Raw genomic sequence first — 20,888 nt, 5'->3', positions numbered from 1 at the left:
TGCATGCTACAATCCCCTGAGAATCCGTCACCCCATACGTTTTCCAAAACAGCATACTTGTTTGAAATGGGTATAGCCACAGAAGACTCCTGCACAAACTGTCTACCTCTCTTACCTCTCCTGGATTAACCCATCTATGTGACTGTATCTGCAACCTTTTTCCCTTCCTGTAACTGCCATCCATCACACCCCCTTGCTCTTGTAAATTCCTCATTGCCTCTAACTGCCACTCCAACCAATCCATTTGATCTGATAGGATTTGCAAACAATGGCATTTATTGCAGATATAATTCTCAGTAATACATAAATTCTCCCGAAACTCCCAATTCCAACAGAAGAGCATAACACTCTGCTAAGGGCCATTTTTGCTTCTTCCAATCTACAGCCCCAGAAAATAGCACCATCTTATTCCTCTACAAAACACTGCTCCAGGCTAACTTAATACTTATGACTTATATTTTTAAATTTAATCACGAGACATATCTCAATAAAACATATAATCAAGAAAGAACCCACTCTACTCAATATTGTAGATTTATAGCAAGGCTATACTTAAAACTATTCACTTATCTGTTTCTGTGGTATGACTTCTCCCAAACAGGTACTTCCAAGGTCAATTGTGAACTTCCCTGTTTGTTACATTTTCCTGGATGCACTCCAATGTCCTGCGATACATGCGCTCAAACAGCAAAGGCTGTAACTGCGCAGGTTCACTGACGTGTCAGTTAACAGAGTGGGTTTCTTTTTCTCTCTCTCTCTCTCTCCAGCATTGGCCATGTGCTGCCTATTTTCTGTCCTTCTTCCTTTTAAAAGTGCCATTGTCAGTCTAATCTCAATCATCAGCAAAGGAATGAAAGGGGATCCATGCTACATTATTTCATTGTTGGTGAATCCTATTTGTTGACTTGATCCACTTTAAAAATGTGGTTGAGGCTCATATATGCTTTCCTTCTTGGCAGTGAGTATAGCTGTTTGTGGATTCAATACAGTGTTTCTGAGTACTCTCTGCCTTTGTGTCTTAATGAAGTTGATCTTTGACTTTGATGTTTATTCCTCCTGTAACTTGAAGCTTGTCATACAAAGGCTGCTGAGTAACCTTTTTCAGGGATTTAATTTTATCCGACAGAACAAGTCTACCTCTGTATGATGTCTGTTCAATGGTAGTACTCCAGTATTGGTTCTCCTTTGTTGTGGTTGCCCAGAAGAGGAATTACCGATCTAGGATTTCCTTCAAGGGCTCTCATTTTGTGCTTTGTAAACACAAGACAGGATCTTATAGGAGTCTGAGTGAAGTAAGTTATGGAGAGACTTATGGCCAGAATTAAGCCTGGCCTATCTTGACATCAGAAACGTTTTACACTATCTTTTATGTTTTTGTCAAGTGGAAAGGCAAGGCTCTTGATAGCAGTGGCCAGTGCAAATTAAGAGGGATTATAGCTCATTAAACATTTTATTAATGCCTCAACTCATCATATTAATGTTCAGCTTCCGATTTTACCAAATGTGACTAACAGAAACCTCGACTTGAAAATCAGGGTAGCCACCTGGTGATTTCAGCTCATCACTTGCTCCAAAGGACGTCAATGTTACTTGGGACCAAACTGCATAGCAGGGCAACATTCACAGGTTCTAAGTACACACACCTTCATCCATAGACATCGATATCCAGTCCTTGCCACATCCTTATCACCAACATGGGCACGTCACTGGTCCACTTACAGATACTCAGGACTACAGACTTGTATGGCAGGCTGCACTAGCAAGTAGTTTTAACAGCAGGGATATTTTGCATAAACACACAAGCACCCAGGCTGGACCAGAGCTGTTCACTTGCTCTCTTAGAGCTTGCTCATGGGGGCCTACTGAATACTCACAAAGGCTGCCTTTTCCAGTTAGCATATGATGCTTTGCAAAGACAAAAGCGGTCAGTACAGTAATATTGACATCCTTTTTGCTCAGACACACAAACAGGTGGTTGTTAGTAGGAATTGGTAGGGGTGGAAGAGGGAATACCTTCATTTATGACACATCAAGATATCAGTTTAACATTTACAATATGAGGCAGACATACTGCATGTTTATTCAACTAAATGGCCATGTCAGAAAATAGGTGTGGAATAGTCTTCAGTCCAGTGAAGGTAAGCGGCAGGTTAGGAGGGCACAGTCTGGAAGAGGTACCAGAACCATCAGTCACAGGAACAGCTAGCACTGAGTTCAGCAGCTTGGCCATGATCAGTTGTCATGGTCAGGTATTCTCTTTGGTTACAGTCTGGGATGTGGACAACAGTCGGACCTGTGGGGCTATCAGCAGAACCATGTCTCGTCGGTCAGGGAGCTGCAAATATAGCAGTCGGGAGTCGAGTCACTCATGTCTCGGAGCTGTTTGTTAAAGTTAGACAGAGGGCTGGGGAGAATACAGTCCTGGACATCTGTCCATCTGAAGAATGCAAGGGAGCCTGTCAGAGCAGCGGAAGAATTCAATGTCAAAAAGAGGTCAGGAGTCAAAGGTTTTGATGTCTGTGATCTGATTGCTGGACTACCTGAAAGTCTGTTACCCACTGTTCACTACTACTAATCAGTTTTATCCTCAATCGTATTGTTACCCCTTATCGCTCTTTCTTTTTCGGTTTAGTCACCAATTTTTAAAAATTCTTTCATGTGATCTGAGCATTATTGGCCAGCATTTACAGTGCATGTCTAATTACCTTGACCTCAGTAGTTGGCTGGTTCATTTCAGATAGCAGTTAAAGATTAAACCCATTACAGTAATTTCAGTGTTAAATAAAGGCCAGACCAGGTCAGGAATGCAGATTTCCTTCCCTAAGAATCATTAGTGAAGCAGATGGGATTACTGACAATGGTTTTATCGTCGCCATTAAACTCTTAACTTCAGATTTTATTATAGAGTCATAGAGTCATAGAGATGTACAGCATGGAAACAGACTCTTTAGTCCAACCCGTTCATGCCGACCAGATATCCAATCTAGTCCCACCTGCCAGCACCTGGCCCATATCCTTCCAAACTCTTCCTATTCATATACCCATCCAAATGCCTCTTAAATGTTGCAATTGTACCAGCCTCCACCACATCCTCTGGCAGCTCATTCCATACATGTACGACCCTCTGCGTGAAAACATTGCCCCTTAGGTCTCTTTTATATCTTTCCTCTCTCACCCAAATTCTATGCCCTCTAGTTCTGGATTCCCTGACCCCAGGGAAAAAACTTTGTCTATTTATCCCATCCATGCCCCTCATAATTTTGTAAACCTCTATAAGGTCAACCCTCAGCTTCCGACGCTCCAGGGAAAACAGCCCCAGTCTGTTCAGCCTTTCCCTGTAGCTCAGATCCTCCAACCCTGGCAACATCCTTAGAAATCTTTTTTGAATCCTTTCAAGTTTCACAACATCTTTCCGATAGGAAGGTAACCAGAATTGCACGCAGTATTCCAACAGTGGCCTAACCAATGTCCTGTACAGCTGCAACATGACCACCCAACTCCTGTACTCAATACTCTGACCAATAAAGGAAAGCATACCAAACGCCTTCTTCACTATCCTATCTACCTGCTTTCAAGGAGCTATGAACCTGCACTCCAAGGTCTCTTTGTTCTGCAACAATCCCTAGGACCTTACCATTAAGTGTATAAGTCCTGCTAAGATTTGCTTTCCCAAAGTGCAGCATCTCGCATTTATCTGTTGAATTGCATTCTATCCCTTTTCCCCTGTGTTAACCTGTGTTTCTGGATTACTAACCCAGTAACATTAACATTGCTACTCCACCTTTTCTATACAGCAAATTCCCAGCATTGCTATCATTGTCAATAGTTAATTGACTTTAATACCTACTGTTCTGTGCACTATATTGCTCATTGCGGTGTCAATGTTCATTTCTCCATGGTTGTTCTGGGATGCAACACAATGAGGAGATTTCACTCATCTATATCACTATAAGAGATATCTAAGTCTGCTAATGCTTTGATCTCAGTAATGATACCAATTGATCTTTGCCCCCAGACAAGAACATACCACAAATCACAACTTACCTCATCATTTTAAAATCTATATAACTATCACATAGTAAATGATGTGTTTGATTCATCAGTCCTTAAGTATCAATCATGTCCTGCCCTTACAATCAGTTATTGTTTTCCCGCCAAATTAACGTTTTCACCAAAAATGAACATTTCATATAAGTTCAGGCTTTCTGAGATGGAACAATTCTGCTATTCTGCAGTAACCGGAAATCAGTTTGTGCTGTAGTCGATTAGCTGGCCAGATCACCAGAAGTAGGATTTACTCTCCACGGAGAGTGGGGGAAATAAGCATTTGCTGTTCATTTTTTCTGTTTTCTGGTAAAAATAACAAGTCCCTTAAATGTTTCTTTTCAGTGATGTTATCCACTCAGCCTGACATTCCTGAGCAGAGGTTTACATTAAACTTACAATTTAGTTTAATTTTTGATTCATTCATATCAGTTTTATTTACTGAAACAATGTTTGTCGATGTCAAAATTTTGGATAGCTGGACCCTATCCATTTCACTCCAATTATAAAACATATTTGCTGTATGTGATTTTGTCATTGCAAGGTTTTCCGGGAACATATTCCTGGCAAAGGCTGGGATTTAAATGTATACACAAGCAGCCTAATATACATTGAGAATCTGAAATTTGATAAACCTCTTGCCTAGATTACTCATCCTCTGTACAATAATATTATTGTGTACTTACAGCACATGGCGATAAAGTATGACCCACACTTAAGAGTAATTACTTCAGGCCATATTTCTTAGATGCAATTAAACCCAGCTGTAATGGATTGTCACAGTTTAACTAAAACACAAATTAAGCCAATTAATAGAGAACAATTGTGACGAAAATAAGACAATCTGTTGTTTACCATACCTCCAGTCTTCCGTGATAGTGTTGAATTAAATATTATTACTGCTCTAAAGACTTAATATTCTGACCACATTAATAGTGTGAATGGACTGTTCTTTTTGGATGTCTTCTGACTGGGGAGACAGAACCAGTGGCAAACTTTGAAGACAAGACCCTATTCTTTCAGGAAGATTTCTAGGCTAGAAACAACTGTTTGACATTGGCAGAATAGGAGTGCAGCTCCATCTCAGTATAACCAAGTTAATGGCAATTGTATGATCCCTGGTCATAAAGAACATAGGAACTTGGGAAATAGGAGCAGGAGTAGGTGGTCTGGCCCATTGAGCCTGCTCCGCCATTCAATAAGATCATGGCTGATCTATTTGCAGACCCAGTTCCACTTACCTGCCCACCCGCCATAATTTTTAATTCCTTTATTGTTGATCTATCTATCTTTGCCTTAAAAACATTTAACAAACTAACCTCAATGGACAGGGAGTTCCACACAGTCACAACCCTTTCACAAATTTGCAACCTGAGAGGATTCTAATTTGAATCTTTATGCTGCAGAGTTGTTCCAGTCACCAGCAAGCAATTCTTCTAATATCTCAGGGACAAGAAAGTGTATTTACATAAGTTAGTGGTACCACTATCTCTTTTTCTGGGCTGTTTGCAAAACTTGAAGTACAGGTAGTTGCAAAGCAAGTGCCACTAAACTGTGCTCTATATGTTTTCTGAAAGGTAGGTAAGTGCTGCATGTGGTAAGTAGGTAAGTGCTGCATTTTGCTTGTTCTATTCTTTAGATCTAGTTTTTTTTTAAAAGGTTACTTTTAGAGGGATGACAGTGAAGGCAGTGCAATGTTCCTCTTGCAACATGTTTGAGGTGAGGGATGCCATGGTCGTCCCTGCTGATTACACTTGCAGGAAGTGCACCCATCTCCAGCTCCTCCAAGACCATGTTAGGGAACTGGAGCTGGAGTTGGATGAACTTAGGATCATTCGGGAGGCAGAGGGGGTCATAGATCGGAGCTTTAGGGAAGTAGTAGTAACTCCAAAGATTGCAGACAGATGGGTGACAGTGAGGGGGACTGGGAGGAAGCAGCCAAGGCAGGGACCCCCTGCGGCCGTTCCCCTCAAGAACAAGTATACCTTTTTGGATACTTGTGGGGGGGGGGGACTTACCAGGGGTAAGCAATGGGGTTCAGGCCTCTTGCACGGAGCCTGTTGCTCAGAAGGGAAGGGTGGAGAAGAGCAGAGCAATAGTTATTGGGGACTCGATAGTTCGGGGCCCAGATAGGCGGTTCTGTGGGGGCGAGAGAGACTCACGTTTGGTATGTTGCCTCCCAGGTGCAAGAGTACGTGACGTCTCTGATCGTGTTTTCCAGGTCCTTAAGGGGGAGGGGGAGCAGCCCGAAGTCGTGGTCCACATTGGCACCAACGACATAGGTAGGAGGAGGGCTGAGGATGTTAGGCAGGCTTTCAGGGAGCTAGGTTGGAAGTTCAGAGTTAGAACAAACAGAGTTGTTGTCTCTGGTTTGTTACCCGTGCCACGTGATAGAGAGTCGAGGAATAGGGAGAGAGAACAGTTAAATGCGTGGCTACAGGGATGGTGCAGGAGGGAAGGATTCTGGTATCTGGATAACTGGGGTTCTTTTTGGGGAAGGTGGGACCTCTATAAACAGGATGGTCTACACCTGAACCTGAGGGGCACCAGTATCCTTGGGGGGAGGTTTGCTAGTGCTCTTGGGGGGGGTTTAAACAAACTCTGCAGGGGCATGGGAACTAGACTGTAGCTTTAGGGTGCAGGACCTGGAGTGTAGGGAGGTTAGGAACATGGCATCAATCTCAAAGGAGGGTGCCTGTAAACAGGAAAGTGGCTTGAAGTGTGTATACTTCAATGCAAGAAGTATACGAAATAAGGTAGGTGAACTTGCAGCTTGGGTTGGTACCTGGGATTTCGATGTTGTGGCTATTACGGAGACATGGGTAGAACAGGGACAGGATTGGCTGTTGCAGGTTCCAGGGTTTAAATGTTTTAGTAGGGTCAGAGACGGGGGTAAAAGAGGGGGAGGTGTGGCATTGCTTGTCAAAGTTAGTATTACAGCGGTGGAAAGGACGATGGATGAAGACTCGCCATCTGAGGTAGTTTGGGCTGAGGTTAGGAATAGGAAAGGTGAGGTCACCCTGTTAGGAGTTTTCTACAGGCCTCCTAATAGTCCTAGAGACGTAGAAGAAAGGATTGCGAGGATGATTCAGGAGAAGAGTGAAAGTAATAGGGTGGTTGTTATGGGGGACTTTAACTTTCCAGATATTGACTGGGAAAGCTATAGATCGAGTTCGTTAGATGGGTCGGTGTTTGTCCAATGTGTGCAGGAGGGTTTCCTGACACAATATGTAGACAGGCCAACAAGAGGTGAGGCCATACTGGATTTGGTTCTGGGTAACGAACCAGGCCAGGTGTTAGAATTGGAGGTAGGTGAGCACTTTGAGGACAGTGACCACAATTCAGTGACTTTTACTCTAGTGATGGAGAGGGATAAGTGTGCACTGCAGGGCAAGAGTTATAGCTGGGGGCAGGGAAATTATGATGCGGTGAGGCACGACTTAGGGTGCGTGGCTTGGAAAAGTAGGTTTCAAGGCATGGGCGTAATTGATATGTGGAGCTTGTTCAAGGAGCAACTATTGAGTGTCCTTGATAAGTATGTACCTGTCAGGCAGGGAGGAAAGGGTCGTGTGAGGGAGCCGTGGTTTAATAAGGAATTGGAATCCCTTGTTAAATGGAAGAGGGCGGCCTATGTAAAGATGAGGCATGAAGGTTCAATTGGGGCGATTGAGAGTTATAAGGTAGCCAGGAAGGATCTGAAGAGAGAGCTAAGAGCAGCAAGGAGGGGACATGAAAAGTCCTTTAGTTGATAGGATTAGGGAAAACCCTAAGGCTTTCTATAGGTATGTCAGAAATAAAAGAATGACTAGGGTAGGAATAGATCCAGTCAAGGATAGTAGTGGGAAGTTGCGTGTGGAGGCTGAAGAGATTGGGGAGACACTGAATGAATACTTTTCATCAGTATTCACTCAGGAACAGGACATTGTTGCCAATGTGAATATTGAGTCACAATTAATTAGAATGGACGGCTTCGAGGTATGTAGGGAAGAGGTGTTGGAAATTCTGGAAAGGGTGAAAATAGATAAGTCCCCTGGGCCTGATGGCATTTATCCTAGGATTCTCTGGGAAGCAAGGGAGGAGATTTCAGAGCCATTGGCCTTGATTTTTATGTCCTCGTTGTCTACAGGAATAGTGCCAGAAGACTGGAGAATAGCAAATGTGGTTCCCTTGTTCAAGAAGGGGAGTAGGGATAACCCTAGTAACTATAGGCCGGTGAGTCTCACTTCTGTTGTGGGCAAAGTCTTAGAGAGAATTGTAAGGGATAGGATTTATGAACATCTGGATAGGAATAATGTGATCAAGGATAGTCAGCATAGTTTTGTGAAGGGCAGGTCGTGCCTCACAAACCTTATTGAATTCTTTGAGAAGGTGACTAAGGAGGTGGACGAGGGTAAAGCGGTAGATGTGGTGTATATGGAGTTTAGTAAGGCGTTTGATAAGGTTCCCCATGTAGGCTACTTCAAAAAATACGGAGATATGGCATTGAGGGTGAGTTGGAGGTTTGGATTAGGAATTGGCTGGCTGGAAGAAGACAGAGGGTAGTAGTTGATGGTAAAGGTTCATCTTGGAGTGCAGTTACTAGCGGTGTTCCACAAGGATCTGTTTTGGAACCATTGCTGTTTGTCATTTTTATAAATGACCTGGAGGAGGGGCTAGAAGGTTGGGTGAGCAAGTTTGCGGATGATACGAAAGTCGGTGGAGTTGTTGACAGTGAGGAAGGATATGTCAGGTTACAGCGGGATATAGATAAGTTGCAGAGCTGGGCAGAAAGGTGGCAAATGGAGTTCAATGTAGGTAAGTGTGAGGTGATTCACTTTGGTAAGAGTAATAAAAAGATGGGGTACTGGGTTAATGGTCGGATACTTGGTAGTGTGGATGAGCAGAGGGATCTTGGTGTCCATGTACACAGATCTCTGAAAGTTGCCACCCAGGTAAATAGTGCGGTGAAGAAGGCATATGGCGTACTGGCTTTTATTGGTAGAGGAATTGAGTTCCGGAGTCCTGAGGTCATGTTGCAGTTGTATAAGACTCTGGTGCGGCCGCATCTGGAGTATTGTGTGCAGTTTTGGTCACCATACTATAGGAAGGATGTGGAGGCACTGGAACGGGTGCAGAGGAGGTTTACCAGGATGTTGCCTGGTATGGTAAGAAGATCGTATGAGGAAAGGCTGAGGCACTTGGAGCTGTTTTCATTGGAGAAAAGAAGGTTTAGGGGTGACTTGATAGAGGTGTACAAGATGATTAGGGCTTTAGATAGGGTTGACCATGAGAACCTTTTTCCACGTATGGAGTCAGCTATTATGAGGGGGCATAGCTTTAAATTAAGGGGGGGTAGGTATAGGACAGATGTTAGGGGTAGATTCTTTACTCAGCGAGCCGTGAATTCATGGAATGCCCTGCCAGTAGCAGTGGTGGACTCTCCCTCTTTATGGGCATTTAAGCGGGCATTGGATAGGCATATGGAGGATAGTGGGCTAGTGTAGGTTAGGTGGGCTTGGATCGGCGCAACATCTAGGGCCAAAGGGCCTGTACTGCGCTGTATTTTTCTATGTTCTATGTTCTATGTTCTATGAAACACGTTGGCTGTTTCACTATAGGGATACAAATATTTAACACTAATATGATTGCAAAAGAACTCTCCATAAAAGATATAAAGCCAAGAAAGAGTTCTGAAATTCCTTAAAGTGTATCAAGAAATTGACCAAATCCATTGCAAGGGCTAAGATAAGTCTTAAATTGACAAGAATTCTTATCAATTCAAAATATTAAAACTTATACATTTTTCAAAGTTAATTTACTGGAAAAATGGCAATTACCTTTTTTTGCAAGGTCTACAGGTCAACAATTGACCTACAGAGAATGAAACCTGAAAGCAACAACACTCCCAGATTCTATGGACTACCGAAAGTGCACAAACCAGACATCCCACTCAGACCCATCGTAGCACTACCAGAGACACCATCACACAAACTGGCTAAAGAACTACAGCAGAAACTGAAACACCTGATCAGCGGATCCAGACACTCTATACAGTCAACACGGAAATTCTTGGACATCATCAGAAATATACACATAGACAAGGAAGAAACTATGGTCTCATTCGATGTAACAGCACTGTTCACCTCTATCAACAAAACCCTAGCCAGAGAAACAATAGCCAACCTGCTGGACATACAGAACAGACAACAAGACCGGGAACCTATCAACAAAGACTGCATACTCAAACTACTGGACCTGTGCCTCACAACACACTTCACATTCAACAACCAAATATATGAACAAATCAACGGCACACCCATGGGCTCACCCATCTCTGGACTCATAGCAGAAGTGGTAATGCAAAGGTTAGAGCAAACAGTCTTACTGCAAATTCAACCCAAACTCTGGGTCAGATATGTGGATGACACCTTTGTAATCATTAAAAACACAGAAATAGAGAACACACACCGGATCATCAACGCCACACTCACAGGAATCCGATTCACTAGAGAGGAAGAAAAGGACAACCAACTCTCATTCCTAGACGTGATGGTACAGAGAACACCTAACGGAGAATTCACCACAAAGGTATACAGGAAAGCCACACACACAGACCAAGTCCTAAACTACGAAAGCAACCACCTCAACACACACAAAAGAAGTTGCATCAAGACACTGTTCAAAAGGGCCACAACACACTGCAGTACACCAGAACTGCAAAAAGAGGAAGAAGAACACCTCTACAATGTATTCACCAAAAACAGATACTCCCGCAATTTCATCAACAGATGCCTAAGGGAAAGACAACGGAATGAGGACATGCCACAACCCAAAGGACTAGCCACACTACCATACATCAAAAACATTTCTGAACTGACAGCCAGACTACTACGACCACTAGGACTCATAACAGCACACAAACCAACAGCCACTCTCAGACAACTCACCAGGACGAAGGACCCGATACCCAGCATGAGCAAAACCAATGTAGTGTACAAAATCCCATGCAAGGACTGCACAAAACACTACATAGGACAAACAGGAAGACAGCTAACGATCCGCATCCATGAATACCATCAAGCCACGAAACGACATGACCAGCTATCCTTAGTAGCCACACACTCAGATGACAAGCAACATGAGTTCAACTGGGACAACACTACTATTATCGGACAAGCAAACAGAGAACAGCCAGGGAATTTCTAGAGGCATGGCACTCATCCACTGATTCAATCAACAAGCACATCGATCTGGACCCAATATACCGGCCACTGCAGCGGACAGCTGGAACTGACAACCGGAAGCGGCAGATACAAATCACTATAACTGCTGGAGGAAACATCATAGAAGCGCTTCACAGGAGGCTCCCAAGCACTGAGGTTGCCACCTAGACAGAGGACGAAACATCTGCAATACAAACTCACAGCTCGGCGAACAGAGGTTGAATAGGCTGGGGCTGTTTTCCCTGGAGCGTTGGAGTCTGAGGGGTGACCTTATAGATGTTTATAAAATCATGAGGGGAATGGGTAGGATAAATAAACAAAGTCTTTTCCCTGGGGTGGGGGAGTCCAGAACTAAAGGGCATTGGTTCAGGGTGAGAGGGGAAAGATATAAAAGAGACCTAAGGGACAACCTTTTTACGCAGAGGGTGGTACGTGTATGGAATAAGCAGCCAAAGGAAGTGGTGGAGGCTGGTACAATTGCGACATTTAAAAGGCATCTGAATGGGTATATCAATAGGAAGGGTTTTGGAGGGATATGGGCCGGGTCCTGGCAGGTGGGACTAGATTTGGGTTGGGATATCTGGTCGGCATGGACAAGTTGGACCCAAGGGTCAGTTTCCATGCTGTACATCTCTATGACTCTAACTAATAAGGATAGTAATTTCTGATAATAGTGTTAGCAGGAACTTACTAGTGTTTTATGCTACAAGAGTAATCTCTCTGGTTGCTTGGCATTATGCAAGGTATTACCATGATCAAAAATTGAAGGTGACACTGCTTACAGGCAGTTGGTCAAGTTTTTATTTGTGATATGCTGTGTTATCTGTAGCCAAGATTTGTTCCTTTCTTAGTTGGGCCAAAATTGAAAAGACGCATAAAAATATGATTAAGCCTTTTGTAAAAATGTGCAAAACGAATAATGAGACCATAATTATAGACTGCTTCGAAGAGTAGTCAATTAGTAAACATGTTTTTCTTTAATTTCTGCTGTGAATATTTTGCAAATGTCAACTGAGTTTCTTGCTGCATGGTAAACTGTATGGATGAAGATACTTTTATTTTAACTGGTTAATTTGGTTAAACCAACCACTAAAAATATGTAACAAGAAGCCAGAAGAACTGCAGATGGTGGAAATCAGAAACAAAACAGAAAGTGCTCGAAAAACTCAGCAGGTCTGGCAGTATCTGTGGAGAGAAATCAGGGTTAATGTTTTAGGTCTGGTAACCCTTCTTTGGTATAGTTCTGTACAGCTCTCCACAGGTGTTGCCAGATCTGCTGAGTTTTTCCAGCAATTTCCATTTTAACTAAAAATATGTTTCCATTTGATTGTTTAGCTTGCTAGTGCTGATAAGCTGCAAGGGAATTGGCGAAGCAAAACACTGTTCTTACAGTAGCAGGGCAAATGTGCACAAATTGCACAAACGTCCCATGATTAAACCCTTCAAAAATATGAAAGAAGAAATTCTGCTCATTTTATATGTTTCAGAACTGTATTTGGATCAATATTATATGATGGTGGTGAACCGGGTAGTGTGCTCAATATTCCTTTGAATTGTTGCGAAGAAATTTGTTCATCGGAGATTTGCTGAGAAAGATTGCCATTCTATCTATGGCTGTATACTCTTTGCAACTGGACACTTTCCATCTTTGTGTAAGCATTTTATTTTCTGTAAATAGGAATTAGTAGTAATGAAGGCTAAAATGTTTTGTATTTTCGCTTCATATATTTAAGTACTTCTGTGCAATTTCCCCAGCAAAGGGACTAGTTAATTATTAAACTCATTGCATGGTTAATTATTGATGTTATTATATTTTTAATAACAATCCTGTTAGATGAGTGGCCTGATCAAAGTTAAGAGCTTTTGTTACATTAAAAACTCTGGGCAGTTCGAAAATCTTTTTCCATTTCTTTGATGGATCATAGTCCTTACAAATTACATTGTCACTATTATCTCCCAATACTCCACAACTTACATTTTCTTCTCTTTTTAATTAGATAAATCACATTGAAACCTATTTGATCCTATGCTTGAAGTTTCTTAAAAATGGGAATATTTTAGTACAAAGCAAGATGCCGTGGCAGTCTGTTGGACAAATACGACTGAAGGTGGTTCGACAGCCAGTCTAACAAAGAATACAAACAATGCTATAGTTGGGTTTCCCACAGGGAGAAATTGTAGAGAAAAAGGTTTATCCACAAACTGAATCAAATGGAATAGTGAATGGAGGCAATGATGAATCTATATATTGCAGAAAATGAGCAAAATATTGTTCACATAATAACTGCTTACATTAATGAAGTACCTTTACATTAGCAAACCCTCAAAGGTATTTTATTTGGTGAAGTTAGGGAGATGTATAAAGGCATGGTCAAAACAATAGTTTTGAAGAAAGGTTTTACAGACAGAGGTGTAGGAAACAAATTCCAGAAAATATGAGAAAACATACCATGATGAAAAAGGAGTTGAGGGAGGTGAGGGATGGTGAATTCCATGGAGGTTAAAGTTGGAAGACCACAAACCACAAGTATGAACATAGGACCCGAGGAGGATGGAAAAGATTTTGAGTTCAATCAATTGGAGAAGCATGAGCAAGTGGAGATCACCAAGGATAGTCAAGAGGATAGAATAAGGAGAGGATTGGCATCATTAAATAGGTTTAGCCATGTGATGTGCAGCAGTTGAACATGTGAATCATCTTTTTAACCTATGCAGCTGAGATGTATCAACAGACTGAAATAACTCCACAGAAGCTGGAATTCCATCACCAAGTCACCCTTTATTTACATGTGCATAGTAATTAACACATAGTATTTAACAGCTTCTCAGAGCTAGCTCTCAGAGTGAACAGAAACTCTTACATTCATGTTTATAGCTGTCAGCCAGGGCTCCCTGATTGTACCACATTAACAGCCCCAATCAAGGAACTCATATTCTATGAGGTCCACCTGACTGACCTTGTTACAATCACTACACAGACTTCCATTTTAAAAATATTTATTCAGGGAGTGTGGGTGTCACTGGCTTGTACAACATTTTTAGTCTGTCCCTAGTTTCCCTTAAAAAAGTGATGAGAAGCTACTTTCTTGCAGTACCGCAGCCTATGGACAATGCTGTTTGGAAGGAGTTCCAGCATTTTGACCCAGCAACATCGAAGGAATCATGTGATGTAGTCTGGATTGTGTGTGGCTTGGAGGGGAAATTGATGGCGATGATGTCCCCATACGTTTGCTGTCCTTGTCTGTCTAGGTTGTTGTGAGTACAGATTTGGAAGCTGCTGACAAAGGGGCCTTGGCTTTGAGCATCTGAGATGGAGGGAGTGAATGTTGAAGGTGATGGCTGAAGTAGCAGTCAAGTAAGCTGCTTTGTCCTGGATGATGCCAGGACAAATATAAGTGGAATATAACTGGAGCTGCATTTATCCAGAAAAAGGAAAAGTATTCCATTACACTCAAGTCTTGTACCTTGATAATTGTAAAGAAGTTCTTGCGAGACAGGAGGTAATTTATTTCCCCCGGAGTTCTGTCCTCTGACCTGTTTTGTAGCTACATTCAGGTCCAATTCGGGTCCAATTCAGTGGATGTTCAATGGTTACCCCCAGGATGGTGTTACTAGGGGATTCTGTGATGGTAATGCTTTTGAACATCAATAGGAAGTTAATGAATTCTATCATATTGAAGCGGGGTTTACAATCCTCAACCAAACAGCCAATTTTATATTGCAATCTAGCTATAGATTAGTAACTTTAATTTTTTAACTAGACAAGCTGCAATGTCCAGTGAACTTATTAAAACAATAAATAACGATAAACTTCGCTATACACTATGTTACAACAGTAATATGTAGAACAATACGCGTACACCTTATCTCCAACAACTAACATGAACATGTGGTGAATATGGGTAATAATCTGTGATCAAACCCACAATATACATCAATCAAGACAGATCCCAAGGATTGCCTCCCTCCCATACTACAAGTTATCTAGCCTTCCCACCAGGTTAATGACATGCCGAGTGTTTAAATCTCATTAAATGTCATAAGAAACTACAATTCATAAACATTGCTGAACTGTCCCTGAAACCACCTCTGAAGAATTATTGCACCATGGGATGCCTCAATGATTGCTCCTATTCTTGTTGATCATCCTATTTTCCTAGGAATAAGCTCCTTCCTTTCTGAGGTTTAAGCTCCCTTGGACTCCAAAACTGTACAGTAATATTCATTCACAGTTATGACTCCAGCCCATTAACAAGAGCTAATTTCATCGAGTCAGTCCTGCCACTAGGTTTTTCCCCAATTCAATCTTACTCTGTTGTATCAAGCAAATACTACTTGTGACCTTTTCAAGCCCATTCTCTCTGCTGCACTGAAGTGTTAATGCTCACAGGCTTCTTCCAAGCCCGTCACAGCTTTCCTCTTCCTGAGTAATCTTGCCATTTTCTCAGTTTCCCAGGACTTCTTCTGAGTCCTGAGTCCAAACTGAGCTGCTTACTAATTCCTAGAGTTTCTCCCTGAATTCCAACAGCACACAGACATCTCACCACTCCTGACCCCCCATTATGGAATCTGTGCCGTTCAGCTGCCTACCCAGCTGTAGAGCAAAGCTCCGACAATGGAGTCTGCTCTGTCATCATCTCCCTCCCATACTACTAGTTTCTTTTACTATGCTTTTTGACCCTCTCATCAATGACCTTTGACTCATGCCCTATCGTTGAGCGGAATTGAATGTTGCCACCTCGCAACCCTTAGATGTATCTGTTCCATAAAGGTCATTGATTGCTGGTTTGCTCAGAACAGGAATGGATACAATGAATTTCATCACAATGGTCATTGCCTGGCACCTCATGTGATACATATTTTACATTTTACTTATCAGACCAAGCTAGGATGTTGTCCATGATTTTCTGTATATTGACACAGATTACTTCAGTATCTGAGGAATCATAAATGGTGCTTAGTACTGCGCAATCATTGATAAAATGTGTTTGGGCCTGGGACTCAAGCCCATTGAAGCCTGCAGAGATATCTTGTGACTGAAATGATTGGTCTCCAATAACCATAGCCATCTTCATTGATGGCAGGTATGATCCAACCTGTTGACAGTTTCACTCTATTCACATTGACCTCAGTTTTGCTAGTGCTTCTCGATCAAAGGCTGATATGATGTCAAGGCCTGTCACTCTCACCTCATCTCTGGAGTTCAGCTCTTTTGGAACTAAGGATGTAATAAGATCAGGAGCTATGTGTCCCCAGTAGAACCAAAACTGAGCACTAGCAAGCAGGTTATTGCTGAACAAATGCCATTTGATAGCACTGTCAGGCACAACACTTCCATCATCTTGTTGATGACTGAGAGTAGGCTGATGGGGTAGTAATTGATTGGTTTGGATTGCCCTGATTTCTGTGCATAGGACATGCTTGGGAAATGTTCTATTTTGCCACATCGAGACAAGGTTGGAACAGCTTAGCCATGGGAAGCAGCTAGTTCTGGAGCACAAGTTTTCAGTATTACTCATAGTCTTTACAGTAATGAGGCCATCAGGCATTTTTCACATGTAGTGAGTTGACTTGTCTGAAAACTGCCATGTGTGATGCTAAGGACGTGAGGAGGATGCTGAAATGGATAATTCACTTGGAACATCGAAATGAAAATACAGTATAGCCACTAGAGCCATTAAAATGTGAACATTTGGGGCATTGGCATTAAAGGCAGATCGGAAAAGAATTTGAAGAATTATTTTCCAAATTGAAATGGTTCATCACTTCAGGCAATGACAGGTGAAATGGCTGTTTTTATTGCAGGAAAAATAGGAACATTGTGGTTCTGGTGTATGCAAAGGCATTCTGCAAGTATCTTTAAATGATTTTTGGTTTCATACAAATATAGGTTGCAAGCACTAATGAACAAAAATAACATGCATTTATATAGCACCTTTGGATATAGTAAAATGTCCAAAGGCATTTTGCAGGACAAACAAAATATTAACATTGGTCACAATGTTAATCAGATGACCAAAAGCTTAGATGAAGAGGTAGGTTTTAAGGAGTGCATTATTGAGGAAGCCCGGGTAAGGAGGTTGAATTCCAGAGCATCTTACTTAGTAAGGAATGGCTGCCAATGGTTGACAAATTAATATTGAGGCTGCTCAAGAAGCCAAATCTGGAGAAGTACTTAGAGGGTTTGAAACAAATTACAAAGAAAGGGAAGGTTGAAAGCCAGAGTACACTGATTCTGTGGGGCTTTCTCAGCATATTTTCTGATCCTCTAATCACAAAGTCCATGAAACTGCCAAGCATGTCCTTCCTTCAGTCTAAAAGTCATGCATGGCACATCAGAAAATGAGCTGAAAGTAGATACATGAACAATTACAGGCAATGAATGTACATCACTGCAAGTGTAGCCTTGTCCCTTCACCCTACCTTTGTTGTATCATAATTATCACCCTGGGATGTAATAACTGCAGTCCGTAAGCACTCACATTTTCCACGGGCAAAACAAATGCCGGAATGCATTTGTCACCATTTCATTTTTCCACCTCCATATTCATTATCTAATTACTTGTAATGCCTGTATAATTTGCTTGGTATAGAATGCATACCATTTCAAATTTAAGTCCATTCCATCACTGTGTTGCAAAACTTAACTTGTGAAACCTGAATATAAGAGCATTGCTCAAGTAAGGGGTCCAACTTTGTGGTGAAAAGGACAAGTCATAATAGAACAGAGAACATAAATAATTTCTATAATAAAACAAAGAACTGTGAATGCTGGGAATCTGAAACAAAAACAGGAATTGCTGGAGAAACTCAGCAGGTCTGGCAGCATCTGTGGAGAGAAAACAGAGTTAATGCTTCAAATCAATAACCCTTCTTCAGAACACTAAATAATTTCTAGTCTTGCCTGCCACCAGCACCATCTGTCGCTATGCATCAGAAGATAATTAATAAATAAACATATGTGTGCAGGTTATTTACTTAATAGGATAGTATAACTCACACAGAAGTATATATGTTTTTGCCTATGGGAGTAGTTGAAACAACTTAAGATTTATGTTTATTCACATCAGTAAATGAATTGAATTACTGCATTGAAAGTGAGTAATTGACAGCACATCAACATGGATTTAAAAACATGTTTTACAACAACTGTTAAGGAAGGAATAATCAATAATGTAAAAGGTACTTCATGGACCTATTCAGTGATCAGTTAAGATTGCTTACTGCTGTCATAAACCTGAGTGAAACTGGACAAGGCATCTTATCACTATATTGCATTTGGTATTTGCAAGACATTTCTTCAAAGGTTAGGGAACTGGTAAATAAAATTTTGAACTTTAGAATATTGGAGTAAGTTTTGGTCTTCTTTTTCAAGAATGGGAACAGAGCTTTTCACTTAAAAAGACCTCATTTATTATCTCATTTGCTATACATCTGAACAACTCAGTTCTCATCAAATCAACTACACCTCAATGTTTCTATCTAAATAACATTCAACATAGGCTGGAACTCCACCCAACAGTGAATCATCTACCCATCCAAAAGGGGGACATTTGTTGAGATCAAGATTTATCATTGGTTCTTGTATTTGAAAGAATCAAATGTTAGACAACTGATTTATCAGTCTCAATATTTCTAATGGTCACTCATCAGAAAGCATAAAATGCTTAATATCAGTGTTGAATTCTTGATAATAAAACTATAGTGCTGCATCACTTGTTTATTTTCTCTTGTTTACTTTCCTTCTCACGATCCCAAGTTGCTCAGAATAATGTACTTGAACTCAAAGCTGAATATTATAAAGATATCTTTAATTAAACTGTTTAGCCATATTATGATCCACATCTGGACCAGGTAAGAATTGACCCTGATTCTTCAGAACCAGAGGTCTACTGTGCCATAAGACTCCAGGATGTTATACCTCTGTAGAAATGGGGGGAGGCTATGTATGTATGCATCACTGTTTCTAGTTTATTGATTGAAGCTTGTCAATGGGTTATTGGGACAGGTATATGTGGTGCAATCAATAATTTTGTCAAGCATAATTTACTGAGCATTAAAGAAGTATGGATGTTTTATTTGGGGGTCATTGCTCCATCTGGTGCTTCCTATCCTAGAAATAGCTGGAATAGAAGGCTACAGATAATTTAACATTACCATTAAGCTTCAAATTGATACATTTTTTTCATGATACACAGTGCTTTACACAAAACAATTCTGTAAGGCAATTAGAAATTGTGGTCTGGTCACCAAAAATTAGCACTTCAATAAGAATACAGGCTGATCCGATTCATTTTTCAATAGACTTCACACAATCAGACTTGTAACTGACACTATCCCAATTATCGACTCTTCTAAATCTCCCTGATTTCCCAAGGTTAATCAAATAAAAATTCAGAATATTCTGGATATGTGGATTGATTTTATATCTACAAAGAGCATATGAGTGAAATGTTTCTTCTGTTCATTGAGCAAGTTACTATAAAGATAGCACAACTGGCATAATTTGGATATGTTCACACAAAACAGTAAGTTTAAAGGTTCTTATGGTACAATGGTAGTGTCCCTATCCCTGGACCAGGAGGTCTGAGTTTAAGTCTCACCTGTATCATAACACCTTTGAGCAGGCTGATTAAAAATGTCCAAAACAGTAAGATAAGGGGCAGACCCATGAGCCCTCTGAACCTGTTGTTGTGGACATTCAGTGGTAGAGTTCACATATTAACAGCCAATTGGGTAAGGAATGAGAGGACAACTAGCAACAAGTGAATGCCTATGGGAAAGAGGGAAAAACTGCTGAGGAAATAAGGAAAAATTGGCTCATGTGCCATTGGTTTTACAAATCCCAGAAACAGAATTATTGCTTTACTAATTCAACTGTGCTTTACTAATCCAATGTGCATTTCTGTTGTATACAGCGTTTGCTAGATTCTACGCAGGATACTTTATACATCGATAATGCACTGTTGAAGCTGTTAAGAGTGTACAAGCAATAAATCAGAGAGATAAGTAATCAGCAGTTTTTGCCTCATTAATAGAAGTCTGCATGATGCATTCCCTTGAGTTTCTCTAAAAGGAATAAAATACAGGCAGTGCTGTCATTTAAGTTCTTGTCTGATTGGCTCAAACTACTCCAGTCATAGCCAAGTCAACTTGTTTACTTTCTTTCCTGACTTGCTATTCTTTTTGTGGTGCTCAGAAATTACCGACATTGTTTGGAGTTGAAGCAGCCAGCATTCCTTGCTATGAGGCTGGAGTGAAGATACTGGCGGCACATCCGTTCTCCTGGGCCCTTGTTATTCTCCCCCGGAGAGCTGATTAGATGGATATTACTTCCTCTCACAGTGCTTGCTGATGAGCTTTTCAAAACTGCCTGGTGTATCAAGTGATCAATAGAGGTGTTGTTTGGGTCAAAGAAGCAAATAAAAGCTTTGCTTTTTAATCCTCACAAGCGCCTAACTCGACAAACACAGTCTCCATTCGAATTAGCATCAGTCACAATGCCATTTTTTGCAGCAGAAAATGCTTTGTGTTTTCAAAGTGATGGCAATAAATGTGTTAAGGCAATATAGGGCAGGCTCAACCTTGTCAGAAGCTTTTTCTTGGCACGAACAATGGCACGACTCCAGCTCGAAGGAATTG

At 41.2% G+C, this 20,888-nt stretch overlaps 1 protein-coding gene across 1 annotated transcript; it reads left to right on the top strand.

Moving 5' to 3' along the window:
* Positions 1 to 827: 827 nt before the first annotated feature.
* LOC148142167 (uncharacterized) lies at positions 828 to 11,456 on the top strand. The gene is made up of 2 exons (XM_087977014.1): positions 828 to 958; positions 9,874 to 11,456. The coding sequence occupies exons 1-2, from the start codon at positions 941 to 943 to the stop codon at positions 11,227 to 11,229; spliced, it is 1,374 nt and encodes a 457-aa protein (XP_087833140.1). The 5' UTR covers positions 828 to 940; the 3' UTR covers positions 11,230 to 11,456.
* Positions 11,457 to 20,888: the final 9,432 nt, after the last annotated feature.

Source organism: Chiloscyllium plagiosum, unplaced genomic scaffold (genome assembly GCF_037043375.1).
Source record: "Chiloscyllium plagiosum isolate Xiang-an unplaced genomic scaffold, Cpla_swu_hap1 HiC_scaffold_30, whole genome shotgun sequence".
Lineage (NCBI taxonomy): Eukaryota > Metazoa > Chordata > Chondrichthyes > Orectolobiformes > Hemiscylliidae > Chiloscyllium > Chiloscyllium plagiosum.
This window is presented reverse-complemented; position numbering and strand designations above follow the sequence as displayed.